The sequence below is a fragment of the Mus musculus genome, chromosome 3, assembly GCF_000001635.26.
Source record: "Mus musculus strain C57BL/6J chromosome 3, GRCm38.p6 C57BL/6J".
NCBI lineage: Eukaryota > Metazoa > Chordata > Mammalia > Rodentia > Muridae > Mus > Mus musculus.
Window position 1 is genome coordinate 65,660,498 of NC_000069.6, and position 19,016 is coordinate 65,679,513.

The window sequence follows — 19,016 nt, forward strand, 5'->3', positions numbered from 1 at the left end:
GGCTGAAGTTGAACCAGTTGTGTCACCCAACTCCTTGCCTTAGTGATGAGGTTAAAAGGCCAGCATGTGACTCAAAGTGTGTCAAGGAAAGTTACTAAGTTACCTAGGTTGGCCTTGAACTTGTGATCCTCCCAACTCAGCCTACTTGTCCTGCAACAACCCTTCTATCAGCTGTACAATCTTGTGGTTTGAACAAGTTTATTTCACATTTTAGTATTTCTAGTTTCCTTTCTCTTGTACTTACTGTTTCAATGAGGCTCATGTAGCCCAGGCTGGCTTCTAATTTGCTGTGATTTGGACTTCCGATCTTTCTGCCTGGACAGGGATGACTCAAATGACAGACTTGTTATACTATGCCAGCTTTATGTGCTGTTGACGATCACTCAATCCCAGGGCTTTTGAATGACAGACAGGAACTTAGCTACATGCCCAGACGGTAGTATTTCCAGCCCTAAAGCTTTATAACTAAGACTCTGATGGACACCGAATGACCCTTCCAATAACTTCTTGGAGCTTCTTTATCAGAACTGGGTGGCTGATCTCATAGAAGAGCCTTGTGGAATTGACCGGAACTGAATCCATCCCTGGACTTGGGAAGCCTAAGGGGTGCTTGGGAATAGATAGGTAGAGATGAGGGTAAAGAGGTCTAGGTTCTGGAACAAAAGGAAGATGGCAGATCAAATGTCTTACTTCCATAGTTTTTGAACACTTCAAAAATTTAAATCCCTTAAAAAGTAATAAATGTGTTAATTCTTTAGCAGCAATGTTAAGGAGTGCTAGCTAGTTGCTCTATATCCTGATGAATTGGGCTACTACAATTATTTTAATAACATCGGATTGATAAGCTGAAAATGATGCTTGGCAATTTTTACTAACAGTTTCCTAGCATGTATTTACGGTGATATAACTATTTTCCTTTATGGGACAGAATTCTATGTGGCTGAGGATGGCTTCGAACTAACTGTGGAGCTGAGTATGATGCTGAACTTCTGGTCTTCTTGCCTCCACTTCCCAAGTGCTGGGATTACAGGTATGAGCCAACACATTGCCATACGTGACATTGGACCTCAGGCATGCTAGGCAAGTACTCTTCCCTACTGAGCCACAACCCCAGCTGACAATTTTGTGAACGGCATTAAGTCTTTAGTAGAGATATACAACATTAGGAAAATGACTATACCTCGTTTCCTGTAAATTTAGTAGCTATCTAAAATCAAATGTACAGATACATACTTCATCATATAAGGGAAAACAGAATCACCTCTGCCAGGCACACATCAAAATAATGTGAATTAAGGTAACTGTGGACATCTCAGAAATGAAAGGGTTTTTTGTTTGTTTGTTTGTTTGTTTGTTTTAGACGGCGTCTTGCTGTGTAGTCCAGGGTGACTTACAGCTCAAGGTTACTCTGCCTCCTAGTCCCAAGGGTCAGAACTGCAGGGTGCATTACCACTGCCAATGATGAAAGGTTTTGTTTTTTGTTATTTTTCTATGTATAAGCAACTTCCTAATTTTTGGTTTAGGGTTTTTTTTTTAAATCCATGTTTGAATTATTGATATGTGTATGTGTCTCCCTGTGCATTCTATGTACACTCAAGCGAAGATGCCCTTGGAGTACAGAAGAGGTTATGAGAGCCTCTGGATTTGAAGTGATGAGTAATGTTAACCTGGCCTTAGTGGGTGGCAGGAACTGAAAGAGGGTCCTCTGCAGAAAGAGCTGTGTGTGCTCTTAACTTCTGAGTCATCTCTCCAGCCCCCAGTTTTCAGGTTTTTTTGAAATATCTAATATTTATGAGGTGTTTATTATAGGCCAGATTGGGATCCTTTGAGTTTAGTGGAAGGAATTTGAGTTACTGGGAAGATTAATTTTTAAGAAGTTATCACTGTCCTAGTTTTGAGTATCAAATTTACTATAGGTGTTAAATTGCCTTCATTAGAGCTTATACCTTCATATTTTAAAAATATATGGATGTAACAAATATTGAATTATATTGACACAATACATTTTTAAAAAATGAAACACTTACCATTAGTGAGGAGTCCAAAGAAGATACATTTATGGTCATAAAACATTTTGCTGTAGTGAGTATCTTTTAAAAAAATGATTATTCATTTTTATTTTATGGGCATTGGTGTCTTGCCTGTATGAACATCTATGTGAGAGTGTCAAATATCCTTGAGTTGGAGATACAGAAAGCTGTGAGCTGCCATGTAGGTGCTGGGAATTGAACCTAGGGTTCAACTGAACTGAACCTCTGGAAGAGCAGACAGGGCTCTTAACTGGTGGGCCATCTCTCCAGCTCCTGTAGCGGTGTCTTAATTTTCACATTTGAGAGTAGACAGTTATCATGCAAGCATCTAGCTTGTCTCATTAGAAATATGTTCAAAAATTAAAGTCTAAGACTCAAACAAATTCAAATTTGTTACACAGTTTGTTCCTGTACAAACAGCAAAGCCTTGGAAGTTCTTTCTAGAGAGATGCCACTCAAACTCCAGGACCTTTACTGCATCACATACTCAACTTTATATTGCATCTATGGGATGAATAAAAAAATACAGAGCTCAAGCCTAAAAATAGTATTTTGTGGTCTAACTCACTTCTAGACCACAGCTTTTGGGGGCTCAGTATGCAAAACAGCTTTATAAGGCAATCTGCAGCTTTAAGTGTGACAGCACAGTAGAGGCAAATGTGTTGGGGCGGGTAAAACAAAGCCAAGTGGTCTTTGCAGCTAACCTCTTTTGAAAACTAGAAGCTGTACGGGAAACGTCATGAAGAAACCACGTTTGAGACATGTGTCTCTAACCACAGTAGGCAAACGTCCCAGGAGGACTGGCTGTCTGGCAGAGACAACTAAGGCAACACGTGTTTCCACGTGCACTCACCCTGGATCCAGTGCACCCCTGTGTTTACATGATGGGCCATGCCCTTGGCCACTTCTATCATTTGGGTGAAAGTAAACAGTACGTAGCACCTGACAGCGTTAGGTTTGGAAGGGTTCTCAAGCAAACGGAGCATTGTGCATGAAGTGCCTGGCAAACAGAGAGAACCCAATACATGCTGGCGTTTTAAAAATTCTGCACTTGCACTGGACGAAACCCAGAAATAGCAATGAAAGCAGCTGTTGTTTCCAACCTGGGAGGCCCCGTCGGAACCGTTTTATTCAAACTTACAAGAGGACAGAGTTGTATTGTATTGTGACTTGCAGGATGAAAATACTGTTGGACTTCAGTGTAATTTTATCATGCTACCTTTGTACCAGCTAGCATTGACTTTAAAATCAGCCATCTTGGGTGGACTTCCTGCTGGTTTTTAGCAGATTTATAAACAAAGTACCTATTTTTCCTATACTGCTTTTCATAGGTGCATGGGAAAGGTAGGGAGGTTTCATGACACAAGTGTCCCCAAATGACTGTCCCATGTGATAAGTATTTTTGGGAAATCCCTATGACAACAAACACATGGGAGTTCTTATAAACTGTAAGACACCTACAGGACACGTGGAAAACTGAGTCTCATTCATATCCAGACACTCTATAAACTAGGAGGGCACCCCCTGGGGGGTTACTGACCCTCAAAGAGAATAACAATGAAGGGTCACAAAGAAATTAAAAGGAATTTAATTTTTAATTTTCTTTTTAAAACGGTGGCTTGTCTTTAAAAGTCATGGTAAAAAGTGAAATAGCTGCCGAGCGTGGTGGCACATGCCTTTAATCCCAGCACTCGGGAGGCAGAGGCAGGAGGATTTCTGAGTTAGAGGCCAGCCTGGTCTACAAAGTGAGTTACAGGACAGCCAGGGCTACACAGAGAAACCCTGTCTCGAAAACAAAAACAAAAACAAAAACAACCCTTTTTCTTCAGTACTCAAAAGTTGACCTGTGCTAATCTGCTAACCTTTTTTGAAAGTGTATGTATACACACACACACACACACACACACACACACTCACTCACACGTTTCATTTTAGAGGATTTAAAGATTTGCTTTTATATTGCTTTTATATTAATTACAGCATATAACTCTCTCCACTCTCCTTCAAATTCATGGCCTCTCTTTTCTCTATTCTTCTCTCATACATCCTGACTGCAACCTCCCCTCCCTCCATCCTTCCTAGCCCCTTTCTAGCCCCTGGCCTCAACCTCCCCTCTCCCCCAGACTTACTGCCCCTCTATTTCTCTTCAGGAAGGAGCAGGCCTCCCAGTGATATCCACCAAACAGGGCATAACGAGATGCAATTAGATTAGGCACAAACTGTCTTTCTTTTACCCAATTGTTCTTGGATTCAAACATGCATTTGCATATACACATATATTTCCAAATACAACCTGTAGAGGCCACATACTGTTTCTTGTATGCATGTTTTCAAGGGCTGACCATTTGGCATAGGCCAATTGGAAATACACTTCTTATTTCTGTTCTTTCCGGAAGCTATCCTTTCTTTTTAAATTCTTACTGGGTCTACCACTACCTAAACTGGACTTTATATAATAATGAAAACTTTCTGTAGGAGTGCCACATGTGGCACTCCTACAGAAAGTTAGGCTTGTGGCTAATTAGCAATGGGATTTAGGATTGAGAGGGCATTTACAGTGGTAAGGAAAATGGACTCAAGGTGATGTGTAACGAAGAGGCATAGATGAAAGTGAATTATAGCATTTCCATGGGATTTCATCCCATTTTCAGAGGATTGCCTTCCTTTTTAGATACAAGTGCTCGGTAATTATTGTCCAAACTGTAGTTATGTGCCCTATAACAATACTTTTGGTATAAAATTCCTAATATCTAGTGATGTTAGTTACCGAGACATTTTGTGTAGTGTTCGTGGTGATGCTGTCAGAAGCCCTCTGTTTCTAGCCCTCTTGTATATATTCAATGATATACAGTACATAATACTAGTTACTCAATAGTAAGTAACTGTTGTTAGTTTCTGCATAATCTATATCTTTCATGACTTAGGGGAGTATTCACTATTTTCATGCGGTTATTTTCATACTAGTGATCAACCAGCAGCTCCAATAGATCTGGCACTATTTCAAATCACCTGTTCACCTTCCTCTCTCCAATGCCTTTTCTTTCTATTCATGCAAACTATTCTTTAACAGCAATTATTGTTCTTTTCTGCTAGGAAACCGTGTTTTCTTTAGTTACTGGAGGATCAGAACTTTGGACCTCAGATGCTCCTGGAAAAGGAGCAGACTACGAAGACACTAATCATACCAGTGGCCTGTGTTAGTCACCAAGCATCATCTCATCCTGCTTGCTTGTTGCGTAGTAGGTCATCAGTATTTGTTTTATGAATAAAGTATGAATAAAGGGAAGTCGTCAGTGTGTAAAAACAAGAGGCCTTCCATTACTTGAGTGTGCAGTAGCACGTCTCAGTAATACTTCATGAACTAAACCCGTCATCTTGACTTCTTTGGACCAGAATGAAATTCTAAGCAAGCCTTCCCCAGTCAATTCCACTTAAAAGCTTCTTTTCCTTCCGTTCGACAACAATGATTGCCCCTGCAGATGAGGCACATGGCCACCCACTTCCCGCCTCTTCATCAGCCTCGGCTGCCCGTCGTCCCCGCGGGTTCCAGAGCCCCATCCCCGTCCGTCACAGAACCGCGCGTAAATCCGCCCTCTCCTTCGACCCCCGCCACCCGCTCCAGCTTCCGCCTAGCTCGCTTTTGGGACAAATGATGCAAAAGAAGCTCCGCTTCCGCGTCGGCGGGGGCTGTGACGTCACCGCGCCTTGACGTCAGGCCAACGTGCAGCGCGGTCGCCCGGGAGACCAGGGAAGCCGTTTTACACCCTGCGGAGTCCCGGGCTAGGTGAGGGTCATGGCCTTCCTCAGTCCTCAGAGGACCCGGTCGGCGGGGACACAGTTCCGGCGCAGAGACTGGCGGCGCGGGACTGCGGGGCGGCGGGGGTCGGGAGGAGGAAGGCGGGAAGGTGGGGCGGCCTCTCGGCGCCCCAGGCGAGGCCTGGGCCAGCGCAGTCCGGTCGGGCGGTTAGTTTCCTGCAGTGACCTCCTGCTCTCTTGCCCCCGACCTGCCCTTCGGTGAATCACGCCCCCGGAATGGTACTTGAGGAAGGGCCTGGAAGCAGAACCTGAGTTAATGACCGGGCGTGACACCGGTGTAAGAATCGGAAATGAACCACCAAGGGCATTTCTGCGTTTAAGAACACGCACGTCTATCTCGTGACCAGTGTCACAGAGAAGGTTCTCAAACGCACGTAGCAGCGGCCACGTACCTCTGTACTTTTGCCAAGGACAGTTTCCACATATATAATGGGAAAGACCAAAAGGAACTTGTTTGGTTAAAATACTGAATGGGTAACTTAAAAATCACGTTTTCTTCTGCTAAAGAGCAAACAGCCCTACACTTCTTGAAAAGCGGAATTATATGTGGATTCTACTATTCTTTTCACGAGTAGTCACATCTTTATAAAGACCCAATGGACTTTTCTAATCGGCTTACAAGCTGTTTCTTAAAATATAGGCAATAACAAAAATAAACGTTAAAGAAAGTAGTACCCTTCTAGTCACCTTGGGAATTTTAGGTGCCCACCTCTTAGTTGTAATCATCAGCATGCATTGCTTAGCAGAAAAGCACCTAGTTATTACAGTCTGCACTCACAGTTTACATGGGTTTACAATAAAGTGTCTTTATATGAGGACAAGTTACACATGTTCTTGGGACGAATCCAATGAATGTATCTTGCCTGTAATCTTGTTACTATGTCTTGTGCGATGTGCATTGACATCAGTTTCTCCTCCACTTCGTTTTAGAGGTCTTTCAAATTTACCAGGGTGCTATTTTTAAATTTTTCTTTCATAGCCAGAAGCCTGCCACTTCTGGTGACATAGTAATATGTTAAGAGTAGTCACAGCGAAGGCATTAAATAATAAACATCCCACTGGTACCTTGAATTTATACGTTATTTAGGTCCATGCTTGCTAATACTTTTGTGGATGGCACTTTAAGAGGAGATATAGTTGGCTGTATAAGGGAAAAATATTCCTGTGGAGCCCAAGATACTATCATTTCCATTCACCAATGATGGCTTAACTGAAGATAATGCCTTCTGGTTTCTTGCCATGTGACTATGACAGTATATGATTATGTACTTGGTCACTTGGACCCATGTCCACATAATTACCATTACTCCCGTGGTTGGCCTCAGTTAATATTACCAAGCACACACGTGGGAAGACAGCTCACTAGTTTTGTTTGTTTTAAATAGTAGCTTATTGAAATGAGGGATATTTTGGGCTAACACAGGGTTGAGGAATCTCTCCTCCACTGATGGTTGCATAGTTTACAAAAATAACACCAGCATTATTTTTTCCTTCACTCTCTTGCCCCTAATTTAACTCAATCTTAGGAAGCCTTTGCTGATTTCCCATCCCCCACCCAAAAGATAGGTCATTATCCTCTCTTGACTCTCACATTGCCTGTGTTCTGCAGACACGGGCCTTAGACCATCTTTTCTGCTGTGGAATCTGTGTTTCTTTCACTTGAATCTGTTCCACTCAACCATTCTGGCCTTGACATCTTCTACCTCTCTCTCTCTCTCTCTCTGACATTTGGTTAGTACAAATCCATGTGTGTATTCATGTTCATAGGCACACCTGTGTATGCATGTTTTTGTATGTGTGGAGGCTGGAGTTTGATGCCCAGTGTCTTCATCACTCTCTACCTTACAGGACCTCTCACCTGAGTTCTGAACTGGTCAGCCAGCTCAGTGAGCCCAGTCGCCCAGCTTGCTTCTAGGATCCCTGTCTCTGCCCGCCAAAGCTGCTATTTCTACATTTATGGGTACTGGCATTACAGTGCGTGGGCTTTAATCAGTAAGCCGTTCTTAGTTCCCTTTACTCTTTCCGTGGACAGAGAGGCAGACTCTTCATCAAGAGTGGATTGGGTATTCTTTGTCCAATTTGGAAAAACTCTGAAGAAAGAAAATAATGTCTCTGTTGTCTGTGGTTTCATGAAAGTAATAAAAAAAAGTTTTATATTGAATTGTTGGTATTAGCAAATGAAAATCTGTTAAAAGTAAAATCTAGATAAATTTATGTGGATCTCCATCTCTGTTACAGTTGCTATGTTGTCTCTGATGCTTTGGTGGCTCTTCGGCTCAGCGCCTGGATTTCATAACTTAGTAACTCTATTTTTTGTACTCTATAATTTAAGCAAGCCTCGATGGCACAAGCATTTTTTTTTTCTTATCCTGCTGAGCTATAATACGATATTATTTGGTCTTGATATCTATAATTTTTCAGAACAACACTGAAATAAGTCTACTTAAAATCCTACAGTTACTCTGCTGCAAAACAAATAATTAGTAAAGCACTGTTATTATTTTACTATTAGTTTATACACTTCTGAAAGAAAAGGTATATAAGTCAATAATTGAAATATCTTTCTGTGTGAGTGGCTTAAAAACTAGCTGAGGAAACTTAAATTGTAGCTTCTACTGTGGAGTTGGAGAAACAAGCACCTTTGAAGTGTTTCTTGCCAGTTCGTCCTCAGATACTAAGAAAGTTTAAGTCATTTGAATTTCCTTGTCATTAAATGAATTCTGACTATGGCCATCAATGTTTTCAGGCTGTTTTTCTGCAGTGCTCTCTCAGTACGTTTGGGGAACTATGGATCGTCACATTCCCATGCATGCCTTACCTGAAGAAATCCAAAAGGTATGATGTGGCATTATAAGAGCGTAACATTAGGAGAGTCTCAGCGGTTAGATCATTGTAAAATACTGGAGAGTGAACTTAGAGAACTACAGCAGAACCAGGGATGAGTCTGCGGTGGGAGGAGTAGCCACGCTGGAACGTTGACTGCACAGAACGTGTAACAAGACAGATGCAGAATCTCACTTCTGGCTTTAGAGTCCCAGTGGAAGCAGATTCTAGACTTGTTTATAGCCTTTTGTGATTTCTTTTCATGATGCATTTTCACGTACATTAATTCTCATCAACCACTGTGTGCCAGGTGCTGCTTAATTGTGTTTTGTTTTAGATAGGATCTAATTGTATAGCATTGGCTGGCTTAGAACTCATGCATAGACCTGCAGGCCTGGAATTCACAGAGATCTGCCTCCCTTTGCCTCCTGAGAGCTGGGATTAGAGGTGAGCACCACCATACCTGGTTTAGATACGATTGTAATCAGTTACCAATCCGTGTTGTCCTTTGTTCTATCCAGATGGAGATTGTGGCTGGGCAAGGAGATACTTTTCCAGGATTCCTTAGTATTTTGAGTGTTGGCAGCAGGCAGGTGGGAACAAAAGCAGGTAGCACTCTGCAATATTCAGCTCTCAGGAAGGCCTCAAGTAGCAGGAGCCTTAGCTTTAGAAGTGTTTGAACTCCTGTACAGGCTTAGAGGTCCAAGACCCTTAGCTTTACAAGTATTTCAGCTCTTGTGTGGACCTAGGGAGTTAGGATTCCTAAGCCCTTGGTGGTAACCAGTTTTAAAACCCCTAGACCTGGGGACTGTTTTGAGGACCCCTGGCTCTAAAGACACTCTACTTTCTGAAACTCTTTGTGACCAAGGCCTGCAGTTCCTCTTGCTGGTCCCTCACAAGCTCCAGTTCTTCAGCTTCCTGCCTTTTCTGTGTTTCCACGGTTCCTCTCATTTTCACCTTGACCACCTTCTTGGATTATCCAGTTGCTCTTGTTGCTGTGGCCTCTGGTTGAGTTACCGCTGCCATTTGGCAGGCCGTATGACCAGACTTTTGCTGCTGCCCTGGGCACATGCACAGTTCAGTGGCTGCACATCTTTGACAGCTGCCACTCTGCAGCTCTGCAGCTTGGCCTGTTGGCTGCCCGGCTCTCTGCAGCTTGGCCTGTTGGCTGCCCGGCTCTCTGCAGCTTGGCCTGCTGGCTGCCCGGCTCTGCTCTTGCCGCAGTTGTCAGCTGGCTGGCTGCTCTACTACTTCTGTGGCTCAGTGTGCTCACCTCCCAGCCATGTCTGTGGCTCACTGTGCTGGCTGCTCAGCCGTGACTGCTGCAGCCGGTGAGCCACCATCTCCACTGTGGTTACCAGCTTAGCCTGTGTTATCAAATGTGGGCAAGAAGTCACACAGGGAAGAAACCTTCTCCTGAGCACAGTGTTACAAAATGAGGGAGGAAACACAGGAGGGTGTTTCCTATCCAGCTCTCCTAGTGAGCACACAGCCAGTTATGTATCCAGAGAAAAGGTGTTTACAGGAACCACAGCCAGCCTCGCATGCATCAAAAAGACAATGCCTGCTTTGTGCCTGTCCTTAACAGTCACATTACTAGCTAGGACACCATGGAAAATGCTCCCCTACTCTGGTCTAGGTAGAAATAGTTGCAGGGTCATCTGGAGTTTGCGTAGGCCCATAATAGTAGAAACTTTGATACAAATGGTTTCAAACAGTGCTGGCTGTGGCTGCATATTCAGGGGCCAGAGCAGGCAGTGTGATGACTGTGTCATTTGTTCAGGGCCTGTCAGAAGTGTTCAGCATGGCACAGGCTGGCCTAGCTGGCTATCTGACCAAAAGCTTCTTTGTGATAACTCCAGCCTGTGTCAAGTTGACATACAAAACCAGCCAGTACAGTGTGTGTGTGTGTGTGCGTGCGTGCGTGCGTGCGTGCGTGCGTGCGTGCGAGGGTTTGGACCACAGCATTTGAGGGACTGGTGGGAGTTGGTTCTCTTCTTCTACCATGTGGGTCCTAGAGCTCAAACTTAGGTTGTCAGGCTTGGCAATGAGTATCTCTATTTGCTGAATTATCGTACCAGCTTTGATTTTTTTATTTATAATTTGTTTACTCTAGTTAACAAGCACTTTATAGCTTTTATACTACCCTCCACTGTATTAGTTTACATCTGTTTTCAGGTAAAGGCATTTCTTCTATATTTAGTTTTTCCAATCCATACATTATAAATACAATAACTTTAACCTCTTAAAAATTGACATAAATTGTGTTACAACTGTATGCGCTTGCTGTCCCTGTTGACATAGCTTCTGTAGCATCATCAACTCCTTCACCCTTTATCCTGCTAAGAAATGAATGTAGGACCTCAATGTGTCTGTAATTTAGCAGTATCCCCAGCCTTACAGTCAGTTCTTCATTAATAATAATTCATTACTCATCACTGGAAGCCATGGTCAGTTCTCAGCGGTGCTTTGGCCTGTGTGTGCTGCAGTGGGTGGCCTGTTAGCATTAGTCATGGCGTTAACTTGACGTGGTGCTGTTCTTGCTGCCCACCTTCCAGATTTATGGAAACTTTAAAGGGAGTGTGGTTACCAGAAGAGATCCTTTAAATCACCCCATGTCATTCTCTTTACCTCTGAAGTTCACTGTAAAGTGCTAAGCAGATAGGAAGCTCAGCTGTGCTGCTGCTTCAGATATGGTACTTCCATGGGTTTCAAAAAATTCAGCGTCACCTCACCTGAACTGTGTTCCTTTCATGAAATAGCTTGGCTATAATAGAGGTTAAAAGAAACGGTAAAACAAAAGGAAATACTAAAAACAAAAAGCCCATATTTCATATCCTAATCACTTGTCAGGAAAAAAATTAAGTAACATTAAAAGTCTTTAAGACAGTGTTACGATTTAAGTTCCATAAGGCAGTGTCCAGGAGGCCAAAGAAGTTGTTCAGCTGGTACAGGCATCAGCTGCCAAGCCTGGTGCTTTCAGTTGGATCCCTGGGACCCGTGATAGGGAGAACTGGTTCCTGCAGGCTGTGCTTCTGAGAAGGAATCCCTGGATACTGGGGATCATCATAGGTGGAGTTTTGTATAGAAGGCATGACTCTAGAGGTGGCTCCTGAAGCCGAGTATTTCAATAGACTCAGGGTTGCAGAGTGCTGCTGTCATGGAGGGAGTCAGGAGTAAGGATGGCAGGTACTGTCTTGTCACTGCAGAAAAGGGGACAGTAGGAGAGGGTCAATGTCTAAACCCAGGGACGAGGATACTAGTTATAGCCCTGTCCTGCACAATATGTAGAAAGTAAAGTATAACTTTGTGCTTTTTCTCAGACCCAAGTTAGATACTCTTATAAGAGAATACTTTTATACCCATTAATGCTGATGGCTTGACTATAAAGAAGCCAAGATGTATATGTGGACATCCCCAAACTTAGGAAATCTTTAAAAGTAAGCATTTATCTTTCAAAACTTTACCTGTGTGTTATCCACACTGTCCACATTAACTAGTTTAACTAACTAATGACCAGATTGCATCATTCTAATAGATAGAATCATGTTAAATATTTGAATATACATATTAAGCATCCCTGATCTGAAATGCAACATGCTTCAAAAGCTGGAAGAACTCAGTGCTTATATTGTGCTATAAATGTAAATGTTACACTATGAATTTGTTACATGCATGCATTTATTAAGATGAATAGGATCATATTTAGGCTAGGTGTTTCACACAGGTAAAACATGAATGAGGATTGTATTAGACTTGGGTCTGAGCTCAGAGATCTCGTCTTATATGTGCTTATATTCCAAAGCCTTAGAAAATCTGAAATCTGAACCTCTTGTGTTTGTAAGCACTTTACATAAGGGATAATTATCATGAATAATTTGTAATTACAATAGTGGCAATTCAAATTAGAATCAATTCTTTTTTAGGATGGAGAAAAGGCCATGTTTCATAATGGCTTAGAAAATGTGCTCCACTTTTTTGGGGAGGAAGAAAGACTGGAGGTGGATGAATCAGTGTTAGTGTACAGCGACTGCCATGGCTTTCAAAGCCTTTTTTTTCCCCTTCTTTCTTGTCTTAACTTTTGTATTACTTTATAGGCTGGTCCTTCTTCCTAAAGATGCCCCTGCTGTGTTTCTTTATTTTCTTTTTCTGTGTATAGGCAAGGAGGGTTTCCGCAGAAATCAGAGAGGAGAGGTGAGAGAGCTCTTTCTTCTTTCTCTCTGTTCTTTTGCTGTGTGATATGATAATGGATGTTCAATGCATTAAAATGTGAAAATGGCTGTGCTTCACTGTACCATTAATAGCAAAAGGAGCAGTAGTGGAGAAATGACAGTTGGAGGAAACTAAAAAGGAGGTGAGAGAGGAGGCCATCAAAGGAAAGAATGGAGAAGAATGATGGGTAATAAGCTGAAGTGAGAGTCTATTGCCCGCTCAGAGGCAAAGATTAAGTTGCCTCTCTCTGATCTTATCTCCTCAGGGAATCTTGGGGAAGAAGAAATAAGATAATCTTTGACTTTCATTTCCTGGTTCTTTTTGCTTTTTATCATAGTTTCTGGCTGAGCACACAGCACTTCCCAGACTTCCATCTCCAGAAGTGACAAAGAGTGTACAGGAGGCCCATGGGGCATATATGTCCCTGCTGCCTTTTGCTGAACCCTACATTTCCCTTCTGTGTGTACTTAACAGTATCTCCGAGTCTGTTCGTTCTCTGGGCCAAGCAGATTCCTGCCTGTCTGGCCTCGGATAACCAGCAGTGTGGCTGGAAGCTTCATCCAGGCTTCTGCAAGTAGAACGCAGTGCAGCTCTGAATTCTTTCACGCTTACAGTTTAAACTGAAAGCAGCACTTAGAGATCAGCAGTCCGAACTGTGTATCTTCTCCTCTCAGAAGTGTTGACTCGTTTTAGAGACTGATGTCCTCTTGTGAGAAAAAAATAAAACAAAGTTTTGCGTTTTTGCTAGGGGACATGACTAGGTCAAAAAGAACAGCAACAAAGTAGTGGAAAGTCAGTTCCCACAGGCAGAGTTAATCCCTTGTTTTTAAAATGGTGACAAAATGAAGACATTACATGATTTTAGCCAGGAGATCTTGATTACCACCCAACACAAAGTAAAGGGAGCAGGGTTGTTTATTTTGCAAAACAGAAGTGTCTGTGCAGGGGCTGGAGAGCACACTGTTCCTTCTGGGTAACAAGCCTTCCCCAGTACTAATGGCTCGTGTCGTCCTGTTTCAGTAAAGTAATTTTAGTACTTTGGAACTTTGAAATTTATTCAGGATAACAGTTTTATATTTCCAAGCACAGGTTGTCACTGCCAGAGAAAATAAACTTAATTTTTCAGGTCGCTTTGGGCCACTGTGGTTAGGTTCAGATTTTGTATTGAGTTAGAGCGGAGAAAGAAAGAAAGTGGTCTCAGAAATGTTAGATTGAGCATTCTGGAAAGGTGTGTGTGTGTGTATTGTGTTATGTGTGTGTGTATTGTGTTATGTATGTGTGTGTATGTTGTAAAGCACTTGCAGTTCTGACACCTTATGATGCAAGCTGTGTAATTTATGGGAACATTATTTACTTAATGCTGTGATCCAAAGTATTTCATTAGTAAAAATATTTTGAAAACATGCTGTCTTAGTCAGGGTTTCTATTCCTGCACAAACATCATGACCAAGAAGCAAGCTGGGGAGGAAAGGGTTTATTTGGCTTACACTTCCACATTGCGGTTCATCACCAAAGGAAGTCAGGACTGGAACTCAAACAGGTCAGGGAGCAGGAGCTGATGCAGAGGCCATGGAGGGATGTTCTTTACTGGCTTGCTTCTACTGGCTTGCTATGCTTGTTCAAACTTCTCTTCATAAGACTTAACCAGAGAACAAAGTCTCTGCTGGGCTTTTTTTGAAACTTCTTTTGTCAATGCAATTAATCCAAGTCTCTTCACCTTAGCCTCAGGCAAACTTTTCAGACAAGGGCAAAAAGTAGCCACATTCTTCACCAAAATACCACAAAACCAGTCTTTATGCCACATTCTGAAATTCTTCTCCTTTGAAATCTCTTGAGCCAGGTCAACACAGTTCAAATAATTTCCAGCAACAAAGTCTTCCATATTCCTACCAGGATGACCCAGTAAGCCCCATTTAAAGCATTCCACTGCTTTCCAAATACAAAGTCCCACAATCCACATTCCTTCAAATAAAAGCATGGTCAGGCTTTTCACAGCAATACCCCATTCCCAGTACCAACTTCTGTCTTAGTTAGGGTTTTACTGTTGTGAACAGATACCATGACCAAGGCAAGTCTTATAAAAAACAACATTTAATTAGGGCTGGCTTACAGGTTCAGAAGTTCAGTCCATTATTATAAAGGTGAGAGCATGGCAGTGTCCAGGCAGGCATGGCACAGGAGGAGCTGAGAGTTCTATGTCTTCATCCAAAGGCTGCTAGTGGAAGACTGACTTCCAGGCAACTAGGGTGAGGATCTTATACCCACACCCACAGTGACACACCCATTCCAACCAGGTCACACCTATTCCAACAAGGCCACACCTTCAGATGGTGCCACTCCCTGGTCCAAGGATATACAAACCATCACACATGCAATCTTGAAAAATCTTCATTTTTTGATTTGTGGTTAAAAAGTTCTTTTGCTGACTGGCTGTAGAAGGTTATAGAGGTTCCTGGGTTCCTAGGAGAAAGAGAGCTATTGGAGGAAGTAGGCCTTGCCCTCATGTGGAGGTGGTCATAAAGTGGCATGCATAATTTTTATAGCACACATTCAACATTTATTTACTTATTTACCTATTTACTGCTCAATAAAATGTCTTTATATTGATCTGGTATTTTAATTTAAATCAGATTTATTTATTTTTATGGCTTGAAAATTAAACTTACATGCAATTTTCAGAAGTAATATGGAGAGGTTTTATGGGGTAACATTTGGCAGGCTAAAGGGTGATATTATAACCAGAAGATTGACAGTTGATGCAATCAGTTCAGAGCAGTGATTCCTCACTTTGTCTTTTAAAAACTGTACTTACCTCAAATTTCCCGTTTCTCTTTCCTCCCTCCCTCCATGCTATGACTCCTGGTAACTGTTGATCTGATCGTCAACAATTTAGTTAATTTAAGAATGTTATATAAATGGACATCACATAATATACAACAATTTGGGTGTAATTTTTTATTAGGCAATATTTCAGAATTTATTCAGGTTGGTTGTATGAAGAGTTTCCTCGTTTTTAATTAAGTAATTACTTTTGCTTGTTTGTTGTTCCTCCTTCCTATATTCCTTTATTTGTAGATTTGCCCTTTTATTTGTCCTAGATTTCCTGGATGTTTTGTGCCCGGATATTTATTTATTTATTGTTTATTTTAGGTTTAATATTATCTTTGGCTGAGGTATTCATTTCTGGTACCCTGTCTTCAATGCCTGAGATTCTCTCTTCCATGTTTTGTACTCTGTGGTTGAAACTTACTTTTGAGGTTTCTGTTTGACTTCCTAAATTGTTCATTTCTAGTTTTATTTCAGTTTGAGTTTTTTTTTTTAATGATTCTGTTTCTTTGTTAAATCCTACTTTCATGTTGTGAATAGTTTTTATTATTTCATTCTACTGTGTTTTTACAGACTCCATTAGGCTTCTTTAAGGTCCTTGAACATACTCATAATTGCTATTTTGAAGTCCTTGTTTTGGGATTCAGCTGTCTTGCATTTCTCAGGGCCTACTGGAGTAGGGTTACTGGGATCTAGTGCAGACATATCGTCCTGGCTGTTACTGTGTTTTTGCCCTGGTGTCCAGGCATCTAAGGTTGTTCTGTTCCTTCATCTCTTTGTCCTCCCTGGATCTTAGGAAAGTGTGATGGATGTCAGTTGCTTGGTAGTGAGTGCTTCTGCAAGTTCGTGGGTGGCAGAGAGGAAGAAAGATGAGCTGAGAGAAAAGGCTGAGAGGAACTTCAAGAAACAGCTAAGGGGATCCTGTTCATACCTAGAGGCAGGGTCCCCTGGGAGCTGGAGGTGTAGTGTGACAAGGGGATACTACAAATAGGTTGTAGTAAGGTAAAGAATCATCTAGAAAGCCAGGGATGAAAGGGCTAGGGGACTCTGGGGTCTCTAGAGGTGGGAGAGGGGCATCTGTAAGCAGGTTGTCATCATCAGGTTGCGGATGAGAAGGGATGGAAAGATGGTGAAGGAGGAGAGGAAGGATAGTGCTCTTCCTTACCTCACTTCCTGCTGGGTGTGACCATGGGGATCCTGTGGGGAGTGTTTCTAGGTATTAGTAGCTGATGAAAAGTGGTGTGGGGGCGGGGAGGGGGAGAAAGCTGAGTCCTCTGTGGAGTCCCCAGTGAATGGAGGTAGGAGATACTCCAGCAAGCAATCTGTACAGGGCTGGGATGAGCCTGGAGAGATAAGAGTGAAGGCAGGAAGGAGAATGGAGGGTCTCTACCCAAGTCTGGGTCCAGTGTGTCAGCTGGAGAGCCTAGGTAGACAGTGTTTCTAAGTATATTTTATTTTAACTACTTTTGAGTCATTTACATAAACCTATGAGCACAGCATGTCTTTATGATTCCCATATAGCTCAGGATAGTTATGAATGTAGTCCAACACAAAACTGTAAACTTAAAATGTTATGGGAAAATTCCAGTTTTTTTTCTTTGTAAGTCAGTTGTGCGTTTCTCAAGTATGAACTTTGTAGAAGACCACTTTGTTTGACAGTGTCAAAAGATTGGAGATCCATGATAGTGCTTCAGTTTATCCAGTCAGCATGTTGTGGTTTTCATCATGTAAATCCTGTCCACATTTTGAACAACATTTGATATGAGTGCTCCACCTTACTCTGCTAGTCCTTCCAGCACTGTATTGAATATAGGCAAGGAGAGTGGGCAGCTTTGTGTTCTCCCAGTCTACGGGGCAAGCGCTCAGACTTTCCTCCTCCTCCTCCTCCTCCTCCTCCTCCTCCTCCTCCTCCTCCTGCTCCTCCTCCTCGGCCTCCTCCTCCTCCTCCTCCACCTTCACCTCCTCTTCTTCTTCTTCCTCCTCTCCTCTTCCTCCCCTCCTCCTCTTCATCATCATCACCATCACCATCAAGTGCAATGCAGTTGTGAGGTCCTTTTATACCTCTGCTATGAAATTAATTATAAAGTTGACTTTAATAAAGAGGAGTGTTCCTGATTGGTTTAGGAAATGGCCAGCTGGTTTGTCTGGCTAATGGTCACAAAAGCCCACTGTCTTTTTTTTTTTTTTTTTTTTTTAAGCCCACTGTCTTATTTCAAAAATTTTCTGCCAATTTGGCCAAAATTTACTATACACCCATGTTTTTTGCTAAAGGCAAAGTTTAGTTTACTTATTGCGTTTCCTGGCAGCTGTGCATGTGCCATGGTGTATGTGGAAGTAAGAGGACAGCTTTCAGTAGTTGGTTCTTTCCTGGGAATTAAACTCAGGTCTTCAGGCTCTGCACTTGGAAAGGCATTTACATGCAAAATATCTGAAGTTTTATACTGCTTATACCTTTGTCTAAAGTTTGTTTCTTTTCTTTATACAAGCAAACTAGAAAGGGCCGTGAATATGCGGTATATTTAACAGAAAAAAGAAAAAGGAGGCCAAGCTTTTGGAGCAGGGAGTGCTCCATCGAGCAGCAGGAGGCGTTAGGTGATTTTATAGTTAAGTATGGTCAGGAACGCCGACAAAGGTTTAAGCTAAATTTACTTCTTAAAAGTTATCATGTTTTTTTTTATTAAATAACTATAATTTTAGGACTACAAACAATACATTTAAGGAGGTTGTTTATAGTATATATTTTAGGTGGTTCTGTATCTGTTCTGTGTACTCCACTTGTTCTGTGTACTCCACTTCCTCCAACAGAAGAGGCAGAAGCTTCCTGGTAATGATGGCCCGTTGTCGGGAATGACAGTGTGCTATTATTTTACTTTGAAATGAAAATGATAGAACACTGAGTTAGAAGAAGGAAACACAAATTATAATTCACAACAAATAGATAACTGACTTCATGTGGATCCATAATTACAATATCTCATAACTTCTCCAGCTTCAGAAAAGGGTGCCAAGCAATGAAGTCCACAGACACTAAGACTTGAAAAAGTTATATTATTTCTGTTACAGTTTTGCCTATAGAAAACTATTTATAATTGAACAAAACTGAGAATCTATGTGCCATATGTGTATTTAGTAGATAATTCAGGGATCCTGGTTATACTTGACCCAGTTTCAGGACCATTCTTTTAGGCCTATGATTATTTTATTATTTTGTTTCTAGATCACAATGACTATCATATTTTTCCTTGATGAACATTTAGGAAACATCAAAAATGCACTGCTTTACTTATTTTAGCTTTTCATCTCTTGTTT

General features: G+C 41.8%; 1 protein-coding gene across 4 annotated transcripts in view; it reads left to right on the forward strand.

Moving 5' to 3' along the window:
• The window catches only part of Lekr1 (leucine, glutamate and lysine rich 1), a 176,989-nt gene that overhangs the window by 959 nt on the left and 157,014 nt on the right, over positions 1 to 19,016 (forward strand). For 2 of the 4 annotated variants that reach the window (NM_001166659.1, NM_001037923.4), the window contains exons 1-2: positions 5,731 to 5,814; positions 8,593 to 8,681. In NM_001166659.1, coding sequence (NP_001160131.1) covers positions 8,634 to 8,681 — 48 coding nt within the window. In that variant the 5' untranslated portion in view covers positions 5,731 to 5,814; positions 8,593 to 8,633. Of the gene's footprint in view, positions 1 to 928; positions 1,031 to 5,123; positions 5,815 to 8,592; positions 8,682 to 19,016 lie in introns of those variants that run through there. The other 2 variants (XM_006501847.3, XM_006501844.2) reach the window with 2 other exon arrangements.